Raw genomic sequence first — 26,812 nt, forward strand, 5'->3', positions numbered from 1 at the left:
TTGAGGTTGTTATTCGTAAAACTGAAAACTTTAATGTACTCCCTCTGTCGCTTTTTGTTTCTTACGTTTTCCTTTTTGGGTATTTTAAAATGTTCTTTACATTTCCTTTTATATTATCACATAAATGACTTAGTATTCTATCAAAATTTGTGTACAATTATTATTTTAACCAATTAAATTCGTTGGGTCATTTAATCTCTCACACTTTTCTATTGGGACATTAAAATTTTCTCATTTCCCAATATCATAATTTTAATAAAAGTGAAAACATTATAAATAAACGTAATTTATCTTGTTTAAATAAAAAAAATTGAGGAATCTCGGTGCAAATTAATTAATCGTTAAAATGCGGGAAAAATACCAAACGTAAAAAACAAAAAGAGACGGAGGGAGTAGTAGTTATCAAAAAGAGTAATGCGAGTCATAAAAAAATAATGTCGGATACTGTATACGTAACTCCTAAAACAATAGAGATAGTAGTAAAAATCAACTCTTCTTTACTGTAAAAGGTAGTTAAATCCAAAAAAAAAATATAACTGTGACAGTAGTTGAAATCTCAGCTACAAATAAGTAACCAATAACTACTTTGTCATTTCTCTTTCGGATAGGAAATGGAACAGAATAACCAGTTAACCACGACCGGCAAACAACAAGTTCGCAGTGTAGTATCAAATTAGTTGACCTACGAGAAAATACGTAGAAGCAGCATATGTAGACAAGTAGAATACATATAAAAGCCATTTATGTTACAGTTTAATGATAAAAAGGGAACAGCCGGTTCAACATTCATTCAGGAATTAATAAAAGATAATGATGGATTTAGAACATCATCGCCACCACAATGAAGAGTGAAGAGTTCATTTTTCGATGTTTTTTCCCCACATTTAGAATACGGAGTAGTAAAAAGAGCAGGAGTTGGAATTAATAGTTGCCAGGCTTCAACCCGTTAATATTGGGCACAGTGCCTCGGGTATTCTTCACATACGCAATGTACTCTCCATAGTGCATTGTAAATGCTGTACTCTGGTAGCGAGTCAACCGAATGAGCTGCCGCACTGACTCTGTGATTACACCATTGTAACCTGCTTTTCGCATTAAGGAATCAATGGCTTCCAGCTTTGTCCAACCTGAAAAGCATCATAATATTAATATGTCATCAAACTTGCACTTCCACTTACCATATCAGAGACAAGAATATCAACACTCCATTATGTAAGCTTGAAATATAACGCTTTGGCAACTTCATATACACACAAAGCCCTACGCATATATTAAACTATTTACCATCACCAATACAAAGCCAACATGCCACCTTGACCTATTAAAGTCCGCTTAACAAAAAAGCATCAAATACCAACAAATTCCACGGGTAGGAGCAAAAATAAAAAGCAAAAACATCAACTCTCCTTCTCCACCAACCCGTCCTGTCATGACCTGCAAACATCTTAAACTTCTATCCTCGCAGCAGTAATAACAATTTCAGCTATTGGATACTCAGCATCTCAATAGGGTGCACGAAGTAAAACGAACAGAAACAGTGTGAAAAGGCACAAGAGGAACTAAACGTAGAGAAACTTGCATATTGCGAAACCCCTTCTACAACGGTGATGACTTTCATAAAACAATCAAGCATGAAAAATGTGAAGTATCAATAACTTTTTTAAGATGATGTAGAAGCATGAAACAGGTTTATGGAGCTAGCAAAAAAATGAGGTACAGACAACAAAAATTAAGATTTTGAAGGTGAATATTTCAAATCAATGTGCCATGATCAGTTACCAAATGAAACTTTAGAAACGTGACAGGAATAAACACCACACATATGATGTGACAACAATCCCATTGTAATCACCAATGACACCAAGACCATTCTTGTTATAAAGCAACACCCCACACCTCATAACTTGATGGAATATCCTCTTTCCTTCAGTAGCATAAACTTGTACCAGGGAGAGAAAAATTCATAGATCAACAATCAAACTTCGCAGCGTTTTCATGAAAATGCAAAGGATAAGAAACGAAACTAAAACAAAAACCAGAGCAAGAACAAAAATAACAATCCTACTTTTGCAAGCCTATGGGATCTGGAGAGGCGTGTGTGCCCATGGCCTTATTATCCTTAGGCTTAGAGATAGAAAATATAAAGAAATCAAGAACCTGGTAAAAGAAGTGCAGTAATTAAAGTAGAGAGAAAATTGGGATTTTGTTGGAGATAATAGGAAGTCAATGACTAGAAGCTAATTAAAAGGCCCAGCCTAGGGGGGAAAATTAGGTAAACATGGGATTGAAAAGAATCACAGAAGATATCACCCATCCATGATGGTAAATTACCCTAGGCAATGAGGTTGACCTTCAGAAGTATCCTGCATAACCATCTTCTTTGGACATTGTAGCGGAATCTCCTGAACCTCAAATAACCGCTATCTGATAACCTAACCAAAAGTATTATGTGCCTATAATATGCAACCACAGCTTCACTCCGAAGCAAGAGTTTGACCTCAAACTTACATGGTCAAACAACTTTTATAAGAATGTGTTTGCAGCATATTTGTCTTATTTCTAGTTAAATGCTTTAAAGTATACAGAGATGATGTATATGGACCAAAAGCAACTTAATTTTCTTAAAAAAATACAACTAACCTTCATGTGCAGCAACTTCAGGTAAGTATGTGGCGTTTCGCCTGGTATTGTAGTCAGGATCAGTAAATTCAATTATTATACCATGCTTTCCTACCTGCCACAAGAAAGCACCACACAACACCAACCCAATATAATTTTTTACAACACACGAGTAAGAAAACATATCTACCAAACAACACTAAGTGACAGGCATCAATTGGGAAAGGTGGTCATTCTTGCTGTACAATACTACAATTATATACAAATACTAGAAAAGGACACAAACTACATACTCAGAAACACTTGCCATAGGATATGTACATTTCATACACTCACCAAATTTGTTTCATTGTTTTGCCGAAATTGGTTGGCTCATGGATCCCTCTATCAGGTCCAAGCACAACATTCAATCAAAGAACCACCAGAACTCAGGCCCCAATGAGAAAAGAAAGGCCTTCAATAGAGTTTCCATGACAATTAACTGATTTTTTATATTTGCAGTGGATCCTGCTTTCTTCAATCCTAACCTCTACCTCTAAAAACAACCATCACTCATATGTGCTTGGAAGCTCAAAGCTAGGCTATTGCACGGTTGGAGAGTACTCCAGCATATCTAATTGGTGGCAAAGAATTACTGTAATGCAGCAGCCAATGTAAATATCAGAAATATCTTGGTTTCATGGGTACCGTAAGTCAAAATACTCTCCTGCCCCCAGAAAATGAAGGATGACAAAAGATAAAGGCAGAAGGATGAATCCAGGAAGATTTATATTTCAACCATATAACACTAGGCTGTTGAAGCAGAAGTGGTACTTGACGTATGTAATGCATCAAGTATAGGGGAAGGGGCATTTTAGGTAATATAAATAAGTATGTTATTCTTAATACAAATAACTTAGCACATTTCGTTTCCTCATCAATTGGTTTCAGATCCAAGGTTGTTTAGTGTAGATTTGGGGTTAATTAGTGTGATATAACTCCTTGTTTCTGGTTGAAAAGTCCAAATACCGATTTTTTGTGTTAAATTTTAAATTATTTGGTGTTGAAAATTCAAAATTGTTGAGTCTTTGGTTAGGGTTTCAATTGGGTGTTATTGAAACTTAAAGGCTTGATTTTTGGGTTGAATTAACAATGGAAGATGGATTAAGGATACAAAAGTTCGATGGAAAAAGTTTTGGCATTTAGAAAATGTAACTTTGAGGATTAATTGCATCAAAGTGATACTTCCCTCTGTTTTTTTCATTTGCACCATTGCTTACACTATTCACATACTCCCCTTTATCAGTTTTATATGATTTATACATAATGAATTATATAGTCGCGTGGGATCTTGTTAGATTCGTCTCGATATATATTTTCAAAATATCAACTTTTTATAATTTTGGCTAATGTATAAATAGAGATATTAATGGCTAAAGATTTACATTGGCAATGTGAAACATTGAATGGTGCAAGTAAAAAAAATTAATTGAGGAAATATTTATCAACCTCTTGCGGGAAAAAAAAAAAAAAAAATCGGAGGTAGATTGGAAAATCTTAGATGGAAGGTGCTACGAATTGTGAGATAGTCGTTATCTACAATGTCAAGGAAGAGAAGACAGCGACAAATTTGATTAAAACCCTAAGCATTTACGAAAAGCCATCGATGGTGGAAAAAGTTTATTTGATGCACCAATTGTTCAATTTGACAATTGTTGTTGTACTGCGGAAAACATAAATGTTTTAACTCTAATTAAGTCAATTGTTTTCGGAGGAGATTAAGTTTGATGATGAGGTTATGGCACTACTTTTGTTGTCGTTATTTACTACGTCATGGGAAACGGTGTTAGCTGCCATTAGCAACCCTTCAAGGAAAAGAGAGACTAATGAGTGATGATGTACGGGATTTTATCTTATGTGAGAGCACACGGAGAAAGAATGGAATAATTTGATGAGGCCTACGCGTTTCAGAGTAGGGGAAGAGGAAAACAACAAGGTGGGAGTGCTAGTCATCGGGAGATGAAAGAGAAGAGAGCCAAAAGAATTGAATGGCGCTAATATTTTGTGTTGGGAAATGATGAATTGTCCGAAAATCAAGGAGGGGAAAGGCAAGGACCAAGAGAGTGATGAAGATGACGATTCCTCGGCGTACTCGGTGAAGCAATTTTACGATGCTTTGTGTGTAAGCTCGGATTTCTCCATGCATTCTTCGTTACTTGATTCTAGGTCTCCGGTTCATTCCACTCCACGAATGTAGTTGGCTTGGAACTTTGATTCTGAAAAAGCTGGAAATGTTCACCTTACTAATGGTGAACATGTAGAAGTCATGGGGGGTGAAGATGTGAGTGTGCAACTCAAGAATGATAGCTTGTTGGAGTTTGATGAATGTCAAGTATATCCCAAAAGTGAAAAGGAGCTGAATATCCATTAACAAGGAGGGCTCTTGGAAGATTTCCAGGGAGCTAAAGTTGTAGCTCATGGGGCAATGAGTGGAATGTTTTACACCATCAGAAATGCAAAGGGGGTGGCCAGAAAGCGATGTGGTGCTTCGAAAAAAGGTGTCGTTTGTGGAAATAAGTCATGTGAAGGAAGAGAAAGCTCGAATGGAGGGTGTGAGTGTTGATGAAAAGAAGGCACACAAGGAGGTTGTGTGTGAAAGAAAAAACATGTGACTTGTTTGGGTGGGAGTGTAAGGGTCTCGAAGATTGAGCACAAAGGCCAGGGGAAGTGAGGAATTGTGGGAGGGTTCTCGTAGGACGACTGGAGACTTTGGAAGGTGTTGTACGTCTCGGGCGGGGCTGCTACAAGTTTTACCGTTAGATTAGCTTGTTTCTGTAACAATATATACTCATTTTATGTCTAATTATTAGGTACATGATGATTAAAGAGGAAAAAGCTTCATTGAAAAGCTCATACACTTTGGTTTAAGTGAGGGAGATTGTGAGCTACGCAATCTCTTTGTAAGTCTTCATCATTATTTCTAGCGGAAAGGTGGGTTTTCTCCGGGTTCCCACGGCAAACTTTCTTTATGTTCGTTTATGCTTCATTTGCTTGCTTAAATTTCTTCGTTTTTGTGAATCGTTGCTTAACCACAAACTAGTAATCACATCTTGTTTCCCCATCAGACAAATAGTGCCTCTCTCCATATGTACCAAGTAATCAGCAAGTGCACCCACAGAAAAACCCTTTATATAGACATATTGGTCATTCTTAATATAAAATTATGACGATATCTCAAAACAGTTTAAATAATGCCATTACTTAACATCAAATTATGGCCATACCTAAAAGATATGGTCATAATTTGATATAGCATTGCACACTATTCTATTTAAAAGAAAGTAACAACTCTGACTAGCATGAATCAGCTTATAATGATATAGCATTGCACACTATTCTATTTAAAAGAAAGTAACCACTCTGACTACGAAAAATAAGAGGCAGAAAAGCACAAACCTCCCAGTCAAGGTGGTCAGCGCCAGTTTCATATTCGGCCAGTATTGAAACTGTACATTCTAATTGGGGTAATTCTTTAGCTTGAATTGGGGGGAAACGGCGATCTCTCAGTGCGCTATGACACAACCATACACGTAAATCAGACAGCAGAATGGCAGGAGAAATAAAAGAGGAAAAAAATCAGAGGGAAGCAAGCATAAATTCTTCACAAAGATAATGCAGAGTACAATTAGTACATCACCCATTTCAGTAGAAGACTGGCCAGAAAATAGGAACCACTACATGCATATTCATAAAGGCTAATAGACATGGAAAATTTCTGTTGCAATCTACATCAAAAAGATACTTCCTCCGTCTTTTAATACTCGCAACGTTTGTTAGTTACACGCATGTCAATGCACAACTTTGATCATTTATATCTTAAATTCTCTTTATGCAAAAATTATAAAAAGTTGATATTTTGAAAATACACATTGAGACGAATCTAACAAGATCCACATGACTATGTTTTATCTTATATAAAAAGCACTAAGAATAGTCAAAGTAGATTATATGAATAGTGGCAAAAGTCCAAACGTTGCGAGTATTAAAAGACGGAGGAAGTATGTAATTCTAGCTCAGTGGTAATTAAGCAACCAAACATACTCTAATCTGAAGATATTTTGAAGCTATAACAAAAAAGCATAGTGGCCAATAACTGTTCGCATCAGTCTCTCCGACAACATTCACTCTGAATTTTATTCTAAGTCTTCCATTATGAAGGTATAACTCGATTCACTTGAAGGATCTTTGAAGGTGAATTCCATTATGACGGTATAACTCGATTCACTTGAAGGATCTTTGAAGGTGAACTCCAATTTTCTCCAGCTATCAACTTATTGAGTTGTGATCTCCCAAATAAGTACTAGTCTACTTGGTATTGTCTACTAACCAACTCATAATCTCTTAACATAAATATTCGTCATAAAAAGGATGGGTTTTGATTTAATTTGCTGGAAAGAAGAAAAACAGAAATGGAGAATGACTCTAAATTGCAGGCATTAGGCATCATACAAAACAATATAGACACCATGTTTTCACAAAATTAAGAGTACGTGTCATAAATCAAAGCATCAGGGAAGAAGCACGATAAGAATCAACAAAGGCCTTAGTCACAAAAGGTTCAAGGATAAATTAGGACCAAGGAAATTGAAAAGTCCACAAGGGGAAATGGGGTTTTCATTCATCAACCATCAAAAAAGCTGGTTTTATCATTCTGAAGGGTGTATCATAAAAGAATAATAAAGCAAAACTTAATCCTCGTCCTGTAATAAAATCCTAAGGTTTAAATTAAAAGATACGCAGTCGAATAAGGAGAGAAACATGGCCATGGAATGTTTTTCTCTGGCCAGTGGCTCTCGGTCTGGCATGCAGGAGAAAACACTACTCAAACAAAAACATTAGTATGTGGCTTCCTCTCATATCATCCCGATTTATCTTCATCTCTTCATTCATCCTCAAGCAAAAGAATCATAGGCCTAGCTGATACCACCCTTGTAAACCTCAAATGAGCCAAATCCAATTTAATAACACTTACATAAGGGAATTAAGTACGCCTACAGTTGTTCTTAATTTCCAGAGTTGCCTTCATCCGTTCAGATCAAGAGTGAACATGATGAGCTACAGACACTACATATACCACTCCCTAGATGAATAAGGAGGAGATGGGAAATGCATCAAAATGAAAGTGAAACTCACTGAGTGATATATCGACAGCTTACCCATATACAGACTCCGCTTGTGTAAATAGTCCTAAAGATAAAATATCTACTAGGTTATCATCATTCAGTCTTGAAGGCATCAAATCCATTCATGGCCATTTTGTCAAGTAAAGGCTGTTCTATAAAGGACCTTTTAAAAAGTGTGTGGTGAAATACGATTCTGTAACATCTGTTTTAAACTCAGTGAGCAACATACATTATCAGTCTTTATTTTTCATTCTTAAGTCATTATACTTATAGAAATTCACATATACAAAATCACAAACAAACAAAAAAAAATAAGAGAACTGTTGGAGAATATTTACTATTTTAGTTACCGCAAAATTTAGAGCTACTGACTTTGTCACAAAATGACAAGATGCTGAAAAGTAGTAAATCCAAAAAGTATGTACCCTTGACTTCCTGTCACAAAGTGAAAATTTTCCAACTTATCAATTCGCGCAGTGACTTCCATGAGACATGTCATACCCCTCCCTGTCAGATGCCCACTTTTGCGAAACTACAACCAGTTCAGCAACCACGATTAAGATTTTGTTTTTTCTCTATGCATCAAAGTTACGAATAAAATCCTAAGGAACAAACTGACGGAGTATTAAGGCATACAGCATTCAGCTTTTACTAAGATTTCAACGCCTAGCAGCTCCATGGAGTAACTAAGCAACATCCCACGTACAAAAGATGTAACATAAAGCATACAACACCAACAATATGTTGGATTTTGAAAAATATATAGTAGGAGTTTACGAGGAGCTAATTGTTAATGTCTGGTGCCCATATAGAGAAAATAACGCAGATATGAAACTAACTTGTTCATACACCACAAGAAACAGAAACAAAAACCTTTTCTGACTCGAAAAACTCAAATGCATTGTTTACTGACTGTTACTGTCATAACTCTAGCCAAGAGAGTAAGAGTTAGGATGAAACAAAAAGGGTTACCAGTATACCACGCATGAATAACTAATTAATTTTGTTATGTAGCACTCTGAGTTAGAGAAAACAGGAAAACAAGCACGAGAATGAAAACAGAACCAAGGTACCTAATAGCTGAAAATGTGATAATTTTCAATTCAAAGCTAAAGTACACCAGACAATACCTAGTAAGAGCATAGTCTCTAAATCCACTGATCAATGCACGGGCTTCAAGAGTTCCTATGCATCCACGAAGGCGAGGCTCACCTCCATTAACCACCTTCTTCCAGGTTACAAACAAAGGACTGCATACACATCCACAACCAGTTAGTTCTAAACTCATTGGCTATCATAGACAATTAGCACCCCGATAAATGCTACTCCTTCCATTCCGAAATAAGTACTCCCTTCGTCACAGTACAATAAGCCATATTTGATATGGGTCATGTTTAACAATTTGAGTTAGAATAACATAATTGTCTCTACTATCTAAATTTAAACATCTCTACCATGCCAATGCAGTATACCTCTGAAGATTTTAGTTAAGGGTATAACTAAGGGTAATATGGAATACACATAGTAAACAATGATGTAATTCAAAAGGTGGTCTATTACTTTGGACGGCCTGAAATAGTAATGGCTTATTAAGGCATGGAGGGAATATCTTTTAAGGTTAGGCACAAGTATTATAGACTACTTAATTATTGCATTGCCATTCAGAAACAACTACACCAAAACAAAATTTCTTATAGAGTGATAAATAGTTCAATTGGTGTTATAAAGTAATAATAGAATTACAAAATACACAAGAAGACGAGGTCGTTAAATAGACAACTACTTGCACATAGTACATAATACATGATAAAACGAGGTGGTCAAATACACATATAACTACGGAGTACTAGGTGTATAATGAACAAAGGGTGTGAAAATGATTTACCACAAGAAAACAGTGACAAAAAGATAGCACCATCAAATCTGTTGAACAAGGTAAAAGCAAGGAAATGAACGAGAGCTCATTGCATTACATTCCTAGAGCATGCAACCAGATGTTTAAATAGCCCACAAAACTTACATAGCTATATACTCTTTAGTCATCCTCCTCCTCCTTCAACGGGAGCCAAAATTAGGGAAATGTGGGTTTCATTACATTCATGCACAAAACACTTAATGAGTCCCGAATGAATGCCCATTATGTACCAGTAATGATGCATGTTGGAACGAAAAGTAAACAAGAGCAAGCTACCAACATCCCCTTAAAAACCTTGAAATTAGTCAATAGATCCACTCAATTTACAAAATTAATTCCTAGAAATGTGTCTAGCAATCCTTTTCTTGTAATAATTAACAAGTGAAATAAATTAGATAAAAAGTACATGAAAAATGTAAATACTAAGAATTAACTAAGCAAAGAAAGACATGCAAGTACAGAGTATGTGAATTAGACCCCAAAAAAAGGTAAATTTGAGAGGAGAGAGAAAGTGCATACTGATCACCCTCCTCGAAAGCAGGAGGAGGGACTTGGTCGCTATTGTAGTGAGCAACAAGTGTGTCAAAACAGTACGCCGCCATCTCCTTGTTTGCCGAAACCATATTTTTTTGAGAAAATTGAAGAAAAAAACAAATAAAGAAGAAGAATTGCAATTGAATTTTGATGATGAAGTTAGGTTATGCTGCTTCAAAACAATGGTGGTTGGATGAAAGAAAAAGGCGTCTTATTCCTTTATTTCTGAATATTGTTGTTAGAATATTAGTTAAATAAATTGGAAATTGATTGTATTTTACGAAGAATAATACTCCACTCCGTATTATGGAGGAAAGAGAAGCAAGCAACACAAGGAAAGGAATTGTAGCTTTTGTTTGCCGCTTTCTCTCTGTTTTTCGTGTTCCTCACTCTCCCTAGGAAAATGGATTTTGATCAAATTGAATAGCTTGGTTTTTTTTCCTTTTTTTTTGGCAGAATGAATAGGTTTGATGCATTGGTATATATTCCAGTGACCGAGTCATTTGGTTAGTCCATGTCTGTTATGGTTAAATTAATTACCCGTATTAGGGTGTTTGATTTTGGTTGTACTCCGTAGTTGATAACCCTCAAATTCTTTTCACACAACTTTCACGTACAACTATTCTTTTTCCGATAATATAAATTATCATACCAAGTATATGCTTTATTGAACTTGAATACTATTACTCAACCCTTTCTACAAACAAATACCCAAAATCGAACTAAACCTGAAGAATAATCCCAATCTTAGCCCGCTCAAATCAAATACTTGCATAAACCCAATTTGTCAACACCTTATTACAACATGCACAAACGGTCACAACTTTTCTCATTATTTCACAAATGAAATTACCTGAACTTTTTCTTCAATTATACAATTCATTTTAATACTCTTGAGTTCACTTAATTGCCTAATAATTAGCTCTAGAGTATAACTAGCCTAGAGCCAGTTTGCCACTTGATAGGATTGTCCCCAGAGACTTAGGCTACAAATTACATGAGCTAAATTACGAGAATGATGAAAGGTACTTGTATTAGTTTTACAAAGGAAGATATGAAGTCAGTCTGAATCCGAACCCCCATGCCTTCTCTTCTCCTTCTCCTTGCGACGTTTCTTCTTATCGTCTGAATCACGAGAATGATGCTTCTTGTGCTTTCTCTCTTCGTGCTTGTCACGTCTCCTCTCATCATGCTTTCTCTTCTTCCGTCTACCTTCATCATCAGAGTCTTTTTTATCTACTTTCTCAGAAGCCTGCAGAGAAGCCTTGTCCTTGTCTGTCTCAACAACAGCATCCTTGGCACCAGGCAGAACAGTAGTTGATGCCTCCATAATACGAGGAGCTCTGAATTTTTAACAACATCATTATAATTGTTAAATATGGTAAATATCAAATGAACTTCAAACTGAAATAATTCAAAACTAGATTACCAAAATCTAAATGAGTGTTAAGATGATAACATTCAAATGCCAAGAGCAAAAGAGTTTCCAGCTAGGAAACTTAGGGAATATCAAGAGTTCAAAAACTAAAAGAGACTAACGTGGCGGGTTGGTGGGTTTGGTGGGTCGTGGATTGGGGATGATCGACACACGACCCACCTCAGTTAAACTAGGGTGGGTCGAGTCGTGGACTGTGTAGGAAAAAATGGACACAGTACATGATGGGTCGTGGGTTGTGTGGGTCGGTGGGTCTGATGGGTTTCGTGGGTTACGTCAGATGGGTTTGGTGGGTTTACATGAGTTTTAGGAACTGATTTGGGTCAAGTGGGTTTGGACGATTAATAAAGCGTTAAAATATTACAAATTTTGTATGAACTTAAATTAATTAAATTTTATGTTATTCACTTACTCACATAATGTGGTTAATGTGTATTTACACACAAAAATTAGAATTTATTAGCATTTTAAACATACAAAATTGTTTAAATCTTCGTGAGTTTCGCGGGCTGGGTTCGTGTGTTGTGTGGGTTGGGTTCGTGTGTTAGGTCGGGTGGGTCGTGTCGGGTTTTGTCAGGGCTGTGTCAGGGTGGGTCGGGTCACTGACCATCTCTAAGTATACCAATCGTATGATAAAACAAACTGATGTCAGTATCTTTCAGAAGACAACTCAGCAATCAGCATCCTTCAACCTTGCAGTGACTCTATATTTCTCATAATTCCATAATGAGTTTCGCGGGCTGGGTTCGTGTGTTGTGTGGGTTGGGTTCGTGTGTTGGGTCGGGTGGGTCGTGTCGGGTTTTGTCGAGTCCGATAGGGTGGGTCGAAATGGGTTGTGTTGAAAAAATTCGACCCACAACACATCCAAAAAATATCCGGGTTGGGCGGGTTGTGTCATGGGTCATCAGTGTGTCCGACCCACGTGACCCACTATGGGCTGTGTCAGGGTGGGTCGGGTCACTGACCATCTCTAAGTATAACAATCGTATGATAAAACAAACTGATGTCAGTATCTTTCAGAAGACAACTCAGCAATCAGCAATTCAGCATCCTTCAACCTTGCAGTGACTTTATATTTCTCATAATTCCATAATGTGTTGAAGACGCTGATGCACACAGATTCAATAGACTAACCCCAACAACTATAAGTAGGATTTCCAGTCAACAAAATGCATCCTCGAAAAGCAAATCTCTAAGCTAAAAATCATCTTTTAGCAGATTCACAAACAAAACTTATTTTATTAAGAATATTTTATGACAACTGCACAACCAATAGTAAAAAATACTCATGAAAAGGACAAGGTGTCCTCGAAAAGAGACAGAAAAACAACCTGTGTCACTCAATTCCCTTGTCTCTAAGGGAAAGCCTCGACCACCTTAGCCCATAAAAAAGCTAACTCTATTCAACAAATAGATCACATGGGAGTGGTGGGACAACAATACCATAAAAAATACAGCCGTTCTGCTCCAACCAGACATCATACCATAAAATAGCCCTTATTGCATTTCGCCGAAACAAGTTCGTCTCCTTCCCTTCACTAAACCCTGCAAAGAGAATCTGTAACCACTCCTGTATCACTGTATGCTCAAAGGTCTGACTCAAGACTCCTCATAATAGCAAAGAGTCTTTTCCAAAGGTAGAAAACTATATCGTAGTGAAGGATGAGCAAGACTTATCAGCCTGGCAAAGCAAGCAAATGTCAATTGACAAAGCCATGGAGTATATCACTCATATTAGCATTCCCGAAGCTAAAGGTCACGCAAAAGCTCTCACTTTAAAGGGGCGTCTTCGACTTCAAAATGAAGTCCGCTAACGGAAAAAGCAGGACATCTAGAGGCGAATCAAAGAAATAATAAAGGGTTTACAAGGAACCGAAGAATCTCCTATCCACACTCTTGAATCTTCCACATCCTGTAACATAATATCCAAAAGGTTTTACAAAGGAATGAGCTCCTGTTATCCTATGTCTAAGTCATGGGGTGGCCTCCTAATCGCCATTATTAACACACAACACTGGAGCATAGTGGACATTCGATAAACATAAAAGGAAGTTGTCAAAGGCCCTCTTCAGCTTACAGAAGAACAAGCAAAACGAAAGGGGTTGAATTCTAATACTCCCTCCATCCCTTAATACTTGCGCCGCTTTTCTTATAATGTCGTCCCTTAATACTCGCCCCATTTCTATCAATGACATACTTTTACTAATATTATATCATTTCTCTCACTTAACCACCTATATTCCTACTTCCTAAAAAAACATTAAAAAATTCAACCCCTCAACCTCACCCTCCCCTTTCACAATTTATTTTGTGGTTCCATACACCCCCACTCCCCACCCCACCCCCCTCAAAAAGTTTAAACATTTCCCACTAACTATGTTAAAAAAATACCCCACTATCAACTATTACCTAATTAAATAATAAGTCAATCAAATTGCCTTAAACTTTGTGCCGGTCAAACCGAGACGAGTATTCCGGGACGGAGGGAGTATTCGCCAAGAGATATGGAGGAGATACCATCTATCACTACACCTATATCCATGCTAAAATAGTAAAATCCATCAAATAGACAAGAGTCGCAGGACAATACAGATTGGTGACCTATCATGCACAAAGACAAAAGCTTTAACTATGTAGAGCTCAATGGTTACAAGCATCCAGTAATCCAGTAGTACCCATCTACAACACTCCAATTAGACTGGAAAATCACATTGAACAAGAGACATTCAATAATTTGGTTACCGATTTCTCCATAACTAGAGAAGAGCAAACCCAGCATCATTAACAAATTCCTTCAACCTTTAGGCATGGAGAGCCAACGCTAAAGTGCACAATCACCTAACTAATGGAAGACATTCATTGACCTGTAACCTCTATCAACTCAATGAGGAGACTTCAATGTCCAAGTCTCAATTGCCCTAGTGAATGTCCTCATACCATCACAGAAGTACGCTATACAAAGCACGTTTATCAGTTGTACAAACACAAAACATAATATCCTCAAAAATACAATTCATTTATTTTCATCGCACTATATTCATTTATTCTCAAGTTCAGCAACTAGTGTCAAATACATATTTTTCTTCCTACATGAGATGTCAAAATTCCACCCCAATTTGTGAAGCGTTTCACTTCTGATGATGGTCATTGATGTGAAAGCAACAAATCTGATTATCTAGTTACACTTGTCACTTTATCATTCTAAAATAGGTTGAAACTTGAGAGGGGCATCAAACATCCAAAAATAAACAGTTCCAATTTCATGTTATAGTATAAACGACCAATGGAAGAATGACAGATCAGAGTTGACACTTTTCCTAACTCAGCAAAAATACTTCCTCTGTTCATTCTTACTCGCAACGTTTGTCACTTTCACGCATGCCAATGCACAACTTTGATCATTATTATCTTAATTTCCTTTAAGCAAAAATTATAAAAGGTTAATATTTTGAAAATACACATTAAGACGAATCTAACAAGATCTCACATGACTATGTTTTATAGTACGTATAAATCACCAACAATGGTCAATGTATAATATGTAAATAGTGTAGAAATCACAAACGTTGCGAGTATTAAAAATCGGAGGAATTATAAAATAGGTTTGTACCCAACTAGGAGTCCAGTAGGGCCCAAAATGTTGGAAAGATCATATGTTTATTACCGAGAGACTGAGAGAGTGACAAGATAATGACAAATCTCAAGGGGATGGGTTTCACTACATCGTGTATTTTGACCCATACTATTTCATCGACAATCCAAAAGAGAACCACTAGTTGAAACCCATACGTGGATGTGTGGGTGTGTGGGGTGTGTGGGTGTGTGGGTGTGTGTGGGTGGGTGGGTGTGGGTGGGTGCGCGTGTGTGTGTGTGTGTCTCACTGTGTGTGTGTGTGTAGCAGTGTGGGTGGGTGTGGGTGTGGGTGTGGGTGTGGGTGTGGGTGTTGCCGTGTGGGTGTTGCCGTGTGGGTGTGAGAGAGACATTCAGAAAGTGTAGTTTGTATTATCTTATTTGTTGTAGTGAGATAGATCTCAGCCCTAGAAATTTGGAAGTCAGCTTTGTGAACTCCTACAGTCCTACCACATACAATTAAAAAATATTCAAGTAATGCTTTCTTGTCAAAAAGTTGCATCCCACCATTAGCAGGTTAAATTTACTCAACAAAATTTGTAGCATTTGTAAAAAAAAAGCTTGTACATGATTGTTTCCCTTCCTGGGGTCCTTCGTTAAGATTTGTCAGTGTTGCATGTATGATGCAATGCTTGTTTCTAGTAGTTTTGGCGTTCTGGGTGTAATAGTAGATGAGTCAATATACACATGCATATACACGCATACACACAGACAGACACACATATATGGCATATGAAGGAGAACGCCATCTCTGGAGACACCAAGGGGAAGAATTTTTTCAGGTACAAGAATGTATAGTTGCTGCCAACATAGGACAAACATATCCAACGATATCAAATAATACAAGGAGAATGTTATCAGAAGTAAACTCCAAATAGATCATGAACGTACCAATGTAGATACAACATCATACATAAAATATTAGAAAATTAGTAAAGAGAAATCTGAAATGCCTGAACATACCTGGCAAAACCAAGTCCTTGAACTTTTGCCGCTTCAGCATGACCACCTTCCAAATCTTCAGCAGTTGACCCGCGCTTGACAAGTTCAGAAAACTCATGTTTATCAAGACGGCTCCCTTTGGGTCGGTCAGAACGCTTTGGAGCTAAGCCTAGAGCTTCTCTCATAGATTGCTCCTCTTCTTCTTTGACCTTTTGAATCTCTGCCTTTAAGGCATCCTGTTCAACACCCTTAGAATTCTTGTCTTTGGTGTACCAAAACAAATCTTTGCCTGTTCAAGTTATATGTCACAAATATTATAATCGAGAAGTCTCAGAATGGTAAACCAACATATAAAACAGAGTAGTGTAACTACATTTAGAAAAGATCATGTTTAAGTCATGATTTGAGTTACAACATTTCACCATTTCACCATCTTACATGTATGTGACAGCATCAGCCTATATATTGTACTTAAATAACAGTGACAAAGTTGAAGACGAAGGGTTGTTCTAAACAATGAACTAATCACAATAAAAAACATCAAATTAAGCCTAGACATGAAGTTAAGCATGCGTTTGGGGTCTAACGTTTGAGATTTTTCACCTTTAAGGGTCTTACATGTTTTTTTCACCTTTAAGGACCTCGCTCTATTTTTCACCTTTAACCCAAGTTGTCCTTTTCAACAAAAAAACTTCCAAAAGTTATGAATATTTACTTCTATGGCCTGTTTGGTAGCCGGTAATAAAAGGTGGGAATGGGAATATTTGGCAAGAAACTAATATCATGATTCCTATGGTAATGAAATTGTCTTAAACTTGGTGTTTTTCTTCATAAATTTGCATTCCCACCTATACCGCTCCCCAAAACGTAATGGATGGTACTAGAATTTATAAAGAAAAAGAGATAATTTTGAGTGAACTTGCATTACTATGGGAATGAATATTGATTTTCCTTACAAATTTACATACAAATTCATTCCCAGTGACACCATTTATGGCCGGTTACCAAACGGGCCGCTAATGCAAAATAAAAAGAAACAAATTTCAATATCTTCATTTATCCCAAAAAACACATTCAAAACAATAATTAACATGGATCAGTCATTGGTGGTTTGCCATTGCCATTGCCATAGCCATAGGCGAGCAGTCACACTCGACATAACTCAATTAAGATTTAAGGATCTAAACATCATTTTCCAAATATATTATTCCAAATTCTGCTCTCTTTTTTTGACGTAAATTATGCTATTAATAGTACGTGTTGCGAGTATGAAGGGAAAATCCAAATTAACGTAATAAAAAAGCATCAAATGATATTATATTTATTTCATACTTTTGAGTAAACAATGTTGGTGTGGAGATGTAAATAGCAGAAAGGAAATTTTGTGGGAAACTGCTTAATATGACACGCTTTTTCGAACAAATCACCTTATAAGTTCCTTTTTAAGAACTAATACCTTATTTCAATTTTTAACTTTTATAACATTACCTGATGATGGATTCCGTCAATTTTCCGTCCATGGGTCAAACGGCTTTTCTCCTTTATATATTGATACTCAGTTTTTCCAAAAAAATACAAAAGAATGAGTTATCTAATATCATACCTTGCATTCAGTGTAAAAATAAATTGCAAATTCCTTAACAGGTTCATAATTTCAGCTCTGGCATGTTCCTTTGTATATAACATTGTATTTGTGATAAAAAATAACAAAAAAAAGTTAAAAATGTTAAACATACATCTTTTATTAAATAAGGATCCACCACTTGAGTTAAGGGTATGGTTAACTTTACCTAAAAAGTGGAGTGAGGTCCTTAAAGGTGAAAAATCTCAAACGTTAGTCCCTGATGCAAGTGGAGTAGGTCAATCATCCTAGAAAATGTAAATGCAAGTAGCTGATCTATGAAATAAGAATTAAAGAAAAAAGGAACCCCCTCCCCCAGCTGTCCTTTATCCATTTTCATGAGTACCGGGCATCTGCTGAACCCAGGTGCCTAACCTACAAAATCAAGAAGCATAAAACACATTACCTTTTTGCCATCTCCCAACAGGAGCCTTGAGACTGTGACCCAGGTAATTTTCTCTGTGTTTATCAACCTTAACATCATCCCACTTGAATTCTGAACAAAAAGAATCACAATAAAAGTTCCTAAAAATAAAGAATATCATAAAAGATGAGAAGAAAAAAATCAGAATATTCCCAAAACCAAATCACAATTTCAGGAAACAGAATGCATAAACAAGTTTATCACCGTATTCCAAAATGAAACCAAGGCACGGCAAAGAAAGCGAAGATGAGGTAATATGCCGTAACTAGAGTCAACATTATTCTACCTAATTCTATGTTTAAGCTTCAACTCATAAGCCCCATATCTTCTAGTCCAAAGTACTTTTCCAAGGAAAATACAATTTCAAACAAATTTTCTTTTGTTTGGTTCATTACAAGAAAACTTATAGAGAGAAGGAAATGGGAGCGGAAGGGTAAGGATTAATGGGAGGAGAGAAAATTGTGTTTCCCTTCCTTTCTAAAGAAAGATGTTTTCTACCTTTAGAGAGTAATCTTCCACCATTGAGAAAACTGTTTTCCACCCATTTACAACTGGAAAACATTCTAAACCCAACCAAACACTGCCTTAAAGAAAGATGTGCGTACTGACGGTCATCCTTCTCAGTTGTCTCAAGCATTTGTGGTTTTGAAGAGAACAAGGACCAAAGTCTAATTTATGAAATGCAGTGTACACAAGGATCATCCAGCATCTAAGTACATAAAGAGTTTAAACCTAAACACGGAAACTTTTGGTTGCAAGGATGCCTGAGAGAATACAGGGACAAATAATATACAACAACGATAAAAGAAGCTTAATAGATTGCCTACCTACCATAAGAATATGGTAATCAAACAATAAATGCCAAGACAATTATTCAGGGGATCTCCAAGTAAATATTTAGGATGCAAGTTAAGCATTTTTTTTTTGAAAAGACAAGTTAAGCAGTATTACACCCTGCTTTCATCGCAAAGCTGCTAGGGTGATTCAATCCTCAGGTCTTAAAACCCTATAACCTCACCGGAAACTCGGTTGTCATTAAAAAACATTAAAGAGCCGGTTAAATATTCCTAATTCAGATTGGAATGTTCCCCATTCAAACTTGAACTACTACATGAAACGATAAACTAACCAAGAAAAAATTAGATAATTCAAAGATTCTTGAACCACCAAATAAAAAAAACATCTTCAGGAAACAATAAATCATCATCATCGTCATTCATTCAATTGAATAACATAAGAAGTGCCCGATTAATTCAATGATTAAAACAAGGTCAAAACATGAAATTAAAACCACGAATTTACCAACAATACGAAGATTTCGCAAAGCTACAGGAAATTGTAACCCAAACAAGAGGATTTATGTGATAAAAATGAAGCAAATGAAGAAATCCCTCGGGAAAAATGCCAAAACCGAACCCACTAACTTCGTAATTGTAAGGAATGTAAAATTTGAGTAGGAAAAGCTGTGCGATCAATACTTAGTATTCGAAAAGGGAAGAGAGAGAAAGCTTACGATCTCGGCCACCGCGAACACCGCCTCTGGTGGGATGGTACATCCTTTATTCACAGCTATCGGTTTTGCTTGTTGCAAGCTAATGTTAAATACGGGAATTCCTAATGTATAATTCCGCATAAGGTTTTACTCGTAATTAGTTAGTTAGTGCCCCGGGCGACACGGAGTGTTGCATATAATTTAAATTTTTTTATTTATTTCAAATGTACTTATGGCCTGTTTGGATGGAGGGATTTTATTTCAAATGATGGAATTGGGTCAAATCAGTTGTTTGGAAATACAAAGTATTTAGAATTGGATTAGGCCCAAATCCAAGCTCTCTTAGAAAATATACCCAATCCATGGAATTTCAAATCCTTTCTCAAATGAAGTCATTTCAAATTCCACGTTAAAACTCACAGTCGTTCTTCTCCTCTCTCACGCAGTCACGCTCCCACTCTCCCAGACGCTCTTATCCTCTCTCACCAACTTCTTCTCCTACATCGCCATTAAAACTCCTTCCAGCTTCTTCTTTCACTCTATCTTCCGCGAAACCAATCGAGTTGCACTTCTCTATCTTCCTTGAATGAATTTTTTTAGGGTTTGATTTTTCCCAGAATTATTTTTTTAGGTTTTGGTATTTTCCCCAAATTCTGAATTTCTGGTACTAATATAAGATATTGGGAGGTTTGATTTAATACCTCGCGCTTAAAAATTCCGAAATTTCCCCAAATTTTGAGATTTTAGGGTTTTATTTGTGCGAAAACATCTCCGCTGATGAATTCTTCGGCGTAGTACGTGAAGGAAATCAGATCGGAAACGTCACTGGAAGAAGTAGATCAGATGATGAAAGAGATATATTCCGATCTTGATGACGTCATCGGCCTCGAGGATAGACGACTCGAATCTTGTTTGTCGCCGTCGGTTTGCATCCTGCCGTTAAGTTTGCCGACACTATGACGAGATTGAAGACAATAAGTTTCGAAAAGTTAGGGTTTAGTGTTTTCCCAAATTCTAATGGTGTTAATTAATCATTAATTTTGAATTCTGTTTATTGCTTAATCAAATAATTCAATGACATAAAATATTTAATTGTTGTTGAATTATCACACTTTCATGACTTTATCCATCTTGGTCAGTTTCAATTGAATGCCATTTGTTCTTGATTTTTTGGGATCTAATGTTTTTTTTATTACTGAAATATTAGTTTACATGCCAAGAATCTGCATCCAATTAAATAAGAGAGGTTGAAGTTCCTTTTTCCCAAATATAAAAGTGGAATTGAAATTATTGAATTTGAAATTCTAGTATTTGCCAAACAATGAATTTGGAATTGAATTTCAACATTTCAATTCCCACATTTAAAATGTAGGAATTGAAATGAAATTCAAGTTTCCAAATGCAACCTTAGGTAGTGTTTGGAAACTTAAATTGCATTTTAATTTATTTCATTTTAAATGTGGGAATTGAAATGTTGAAATTCAATTCCAATTCATTGTTTGGCAAATACTAGAATTTCAAATCCAATATTTCAATTCCACTTTTATATTTGGGAAAAAAGGAACTTTAACCTCTAGAATTTAAATGGATACAAATTCTTGGCATGTAAACTAATATTTCAGTAATACAGTCATGACAGTTTGATAATTCAACAACAATTAAATATTTTATTTGATTGAATTATTTGATTAATCCAATAAAGAACCGAAAATCAAAATTAAATTATTAATTAACAACATTAGAATTTGGGGGAAACACTAAACCCTAATTTTTCGAAACTTATTGCCTTCAATCTATGGTGTCGACAAACGGCAGCGACAAGCAGGCTGTGAACCGACGGCGACAAACAAGATCTGAGTCGGCGGTATATAAACCGGCGAAATCCTCGAGGCCGATGACATCATCATGATCGGAATACATCTCTTTCATCACCTGATCTACTTATTCCGGTGACGTTTCCGATCTGATTTCCTTCACTAAGTCGAAGAGTTCATCAGCAGAGATATTTCCGTACACATCAAACCCTAAAATCTCAAAAATTGGGGAAAATTCAAAATATTTAAGCACAAGGCATACAATCAAACCTCCCAAAACCTTAACTTAGTACCAGAAATTCAGATTTTGGGGGAAAATCAAAACCTAAAAAATTAATTTTGGGAAAAACCAAACCGTAAAAAATTCCATTCAAGGAAGATATGGTGAGAGAAGGACAACTCGCTTTGATTCATGGAAGAGAGAGTGAGAGAAGAAGCTGGAACGAGTTTTAATTCCATGGGGGTGGGTATATTTTCTAAGAGGCTTGGATTTGGGCCAAATCCATTTCCAAATACTTTGAATTCCCAAATAGCTAATGTTAGGTTATGATACATATGATATTACATAAATCATGCGGAAACAACCATTAACCCAGGAATACATATTATTTACACATAATCATATAGCATAATTTAGATGCATACTCTTTGTTGCGTGCCCTCCCTAGCTGCGCCCGAACCGAACAAGAACAAGTCTTTAGGACTCCAAGTGTCGTCCCTCCGTAGATAGTCCACAGCACGTCCGGATCCGCCTTAAGATTGACCAACTAGAATCGCCCTTAAGGTACTAGAATTTTCGGCACTTTTGAGCAAGATGTGTGATTGAATTTTTTTCTCAAAAACTCACTTTGAATACTTTGAAACTCGTTATAAATTATGAACCCAGGCCACATATTTATAGGGGTATGGAAAGGGAATTGGAATCCTATTCAGATACAAATTAATTAAACCTAGAATCCTACAAGAACTCTAATTAATTAATTAATTTATCTAATAGAATTAGGAATTTAATCATTAACCGAACTCTGCATGTTTTAGGAATCGTGCATGAACACAAACACTCACGCACACACACACGGCAGCCACGATGGGCCGCCCATGCGCGTGCGTGCAAGCAGCAGCCCACGCAGCGAGGCCTACGCGAGCTACAAGCCCACGTAGCTCCTGCGCGCGCTGCGCGCGCTGTGCGCGCTGCCTCGGCCTGCTGGGCCTGGCGTGGCCTTGGCTGTTCGTGTGGCGCGCTTGGCTTGCTGGGCGATGGCCTGGCTTCGTGCTGGGCCCTCGTCCGGCAGGCCTCGTTCGATGCTTATTCGTACGATACGCTTCCGATTAAATTTCCGATTCCGGAATTCATTTCCGATACGAACAATATTTAATATTTCCGATTCCGGAATCGATTTCCGTTTCGAACAAATATTTAATATTTCCGTTTCCGGAATTATTTTCCGATTCCGATAATATTTCCGATTCTGACAATATTTCCGTTTCCGGCAATATTTCCGATTCTGGCAATATTTCCATTTCCGATAATATTTTCCGATACGTACCATGTTTCCGTTTCCGGCAACATCTACGACTTGGATAATATTTATATTTCCGATACGATCCATATTTCCGTTTCCGGTAATATCATCGTTTCCGGAGTATTCATTTCTTGCCTGTGACGATCTCAGCTCCCACTGAAACCAAGATCCGTCGATTCCGAATATTCATAGATGGAGTATTTAATGCCATAATATTCATAGATGAACACCTCTGGACATAATAAGGATGACAACTCTTACCTTATGTTCAAGAGCAAGCATCGAGCGACAAAGGAATTAGGAAATGCACACTTGTCCCTAAGGACAAGTGGGAGACTGAAGGAAATAATGCCCTTGGTCCAAGTATGCATTCTATGATAAGTCTAATAAATGCGGTTCAGTATTAATTAACAAGTTAATAATTCAGTGAGATCAAGTGAGCTGAATGCCTAGCTAGAGGCCGCTTCAGTTCAAGTGGAATTAATGATATTAATCCACAGCTTACTCTTGACTGAACCCGTAGGGTCACACAAATAGTACGTAAACGGATCAAGTATTTAATGGCATTAAATGCTCCATCTATGAATATTCGGAACCGACGGATCTTGGTTTCAGTGGGAGCTAAGATCGTCACAGGCAAGAAATGAATACTCCGGAAACGATGATATTGCCGGAAACGGAAATATGGATCGTATCGGAAATATAAATATTATCCAAGTCGTAGATGTTGCCGGAAACGGAAACATGGTACGTATCGGAAAATATTATCGGAAATGGAAATATTACCAGAATCGGAAATATTGCCGGAAACGGAAATATTAAATATTTGTTCGAAACGGAAATTAATTCCGGAATCGGAAATGTTAAATATTGTTCGTATCGGAAATGAATTCCGGAATCGGAAATTTAATCGGAAGCGTATCGTACGAATAAGCATCGGACGAGGCCTGCCGGACGAGGGCCCAGCACGAAGCCAGGCCATCGCCCAGCAAGCCAAGCGCGCCGCACAAACAGCCACGCCAGGCCCAGCGCAAGGCCAGGCCCAGCAGGCCGTGGCAGCGCGCACAGCGCGCGCAGCGCGCGCGGGCGCTGCGTGGGCTGCTGCTCGTGCGCACGCATGGGCGGCCCATCGTGGCTGCCGTGTGTGCGTGTGTAAGTGTTTGTGTTCGTGCACGTTTCCTAAAACGTGCAGAGTTCGGTTAATGATTAAATTCCTAATTCTATTTGATAAATTAATTAAATTAGAGTTCTTGTAGGATTCTAGGTTTAATCAATTTGTATCTGAATAGGATTCCAATTCCCTTTCCATACCCCTATAAATATGTGGCCTGGGTTCACAATTTATAACGAGTTTCAAAGTATTCAAAGTGAGTTTTTGAGAAAAAAAAATCAGTCACACATCTTGCTCAAAAGTGCCGAAAATTCTAGTACCTTAAGGGCGATTCTAGTTGGTCAATCTTAAGGCGGATCCGGACGTGCTGTGGACTATCTACGGAGGGACGACACTTGGAGTCCTAAAGACTTGTTCTGGTTCGGTTCGGGCGCAGCTAGGGAGGGCACGCAACAAAGAGTATGCATCTAAATTATGCTATATGATTATGTGTAAATAATATGTAATCCTGGGTTAATGGTTGTTTCCGCATGATTTATGTAATATCATATGTATCATAACCTAACAGTGGTATCACGAGCCCCTTATTATTTTCATAATCTAAATTGCATAAACATGGTTAAATATTACAAATTTGCAAGAATTAAAAGGGGTGATTAATTTTCGTAATTGTTAATTAATTGCAAATTGCGTTTATTTAATTATACGTACGCAGTTTTTCGGCAGTTTCTTCGTTACTCATCCAAATCGAGTGATTTTTGTGTCAATTCCGCATGTAAAAGGCATTCTAAAATTTTGACAAAAATAGTATTTTTCTGCCTAACCCAGAATTCTCAAATTCGAAGCCTAACTATGACTTTTCGAAGGTTTTAGTTTTTCGAATGCAAAATTTCGTAAATTTAAGATGTTAAATTAAATATTTGCGATTCTTGTTGATAAATCTTGAATTTTTGATTGACCTACTGCATATGTTTAACAAGTTTGAATGCCTAGTCTTGTTAATTATGCAATCTAATTTGTAATTATGATTAATTTGTTGAAAATTAGAATAATTTAGAATTAATTTAATTTTCATAATTAATTGTAATTTAATTAGAAACCTATGATTAAAAACCACCATAAAAATTGTAAATTTATGATAAATTTTAAATTTTTATGACCTAGGCTTGAATCCATAACAATCGGAAATCAATTGGATAATAAATTTTCGATTTTTCGCCCTAAAATTATGAAATTAATAATATTTATTAATTTGTCATTAATTTTATAAATTTTAAATTTTTATGCGATTCGTTCATATAACTTGCACGCACAAAGCAATGGACGCTTCGTGTTACCCTTAAGGGGTGTTGTATAGTGCGGGCATGCGACGACGAGCAAGGGAGCTCGTCGCCCGTGCGGCACGAATGCAATGAGCAAGGGCGTAGTGCACGAGCACAAGGCAGCAGCCCTGCCTTGTGTCGTGGGCCACGAGCAATGGATGAATGGGCATGGGCGAAGGGCGAGCCAAGGCAGTCGCGTGTGGGCAGCAAGCGAGCTGCGCCACAACGCGCACTGCCTCGCGCAAGAGCGCGCAGCCTCGCGCGCAGCGAGCGCAAGCTCGCGTGCCACGAGCGCTGCGCCCAGCGTTGCTCGCGCGCACAGCGAGCGATGTCGCGCGCCCAGCGAGCGATGTCGCGCGCCCAGCGAGCGATGTCGCGCGCCCAGCGAGCGATGTCGCGCGCCCAGCGAGCGATGTCGCGCGCCCAGCGAGCGATGACTCGCGCGCAGCGAGCGCTGGCGAGCGCGCACAGCGAGCGATGGCTCGCGTGCGACGAGCGCTGGCGCGCGCGCAGCAAGCACCAATGCGTGCGGAGGCTTGCGATGGGGATGCAGCAGCTATGCGACGAGCGCATAGGCTGCGCGCACATGGCCAGCAATGGCTATGTGCGTGCGGCCCATGGGCGTGCAATGCGTAGGGTGTTTGCGTTACGATTAGATCGTTTTGAATGTTTAATTTGAAAATTTCAGTTCACGTAATTTTAAAATTAATAATTTAAATTATTTTCTTGGATTTTAATTTTGAATATTGTAATTATAATAAATGTTATTTATTCTAATTATTTTACTAAAATTAAAATCATGAATTAATTTAAATAAACGACTGAAATTAAATTAAACTTTTTGGATTCAATTATAAATTTATATGAGCTTTAAATTTAATTAAATTTGTATGTTTCCGGTTAGACTAGAAATACATTTTTATGTTTAAAATTAGTAAAGCATATGAATTTATTGGTTTAAGTGGGAGCGCTTTTTAGTCATAAACTCTTGATTAGGTCTACAAATCCTTAAGGTTAAAACAACTTGATTAGAATTAATAAGGACTGAATAATTGGTAGATTATTGGTGCCCTTGATTAATTGCTGCAAATATTTACGTGATGCATAATGTGTTTTACTAACCAGCTATGTGGGCCATTCATGATAATGAATGGGTGAATGGTATATATTGTATATGTACTGTTTTGCAGGTTATGAAGTGACTAGTATGGCCCAAATAGGATAGAAAATATGGTCTGCGTACCATTAATTTGAATGTAATTGGTCTA

At 37.3% G+C, this 26,812-nt stretch overlaps 2 protein-coding genes across 2 annotated transcripts; both read right to left on the minus strand.

Moving 5' to 3' along the window:
• Positions 1-725: 725 nt before the first annotated feature.
• Positions 726-10,674, minus strand: LOC110793357 (uncharacterized protein At2g38710). Its single transcript, XM_021998223.2, has 5 exons — positions 10,216-10,674; positions 8,912-9,031; positions 6,055-6,169; positions 2,641-2,734; positions 726-1,127 (listed from the first exon to the last, which is right to left on the minus strand). The coding sequence occupies exons 1-5, from the start codon at positions 10,317-10,319 to the stop codon at positions 922-924; spliced, it is 639 nt and encodes a 212-aa protein (XP_021853915.1). The 5' UTR covers positions 10,320-10,674; the 3' UTR covers positions 726-921.
• A 362-nt stretch (positions 10,675-11,036) lies between these two features.
• On the minus strand, positions 11,037-19,945 carry LOC110793358 (uncharacterized). The gene is made up of 4 exons (XM_021998224.2): positions 19,796-19,945; positions 18,265-18,354; positions 16,259-16,526; positions 11,037-11,573 (listed from the first exon to the last, which is right to left on the minus strand). The coding sequence occupies exons 1-4, from the start codon at positions 19,836-19,838 to the stop codon at positions 11,291-11,293; spliced, it is 684 nt and encodes a 227-aa protein (XP_021853916.1). The 5' UTR covers positions 19,839-19,945; the 3' UTR covers positions 11,037-11,290.
• Between the last annotated feature and the right edge of the window lie 6,867 nt (positions 19,946-26,812).

This window comes from Spinacia oleracea, chromosome 4 (genome assembly GCF_020520425.1).
Source record: "Spinacia oleracea cultivar Varoflay chromosome 4, BTI_SOV_V1, whole genome shotgun sequence".
In the NCBI taxonomy this organism is placed as follows: Eukaryota; Viridiplantae; Streptophyta; class Magnoliopsida; order Caryophyllales; family Amaranthaceae; genus Spinacia; species Spinacia oleracea.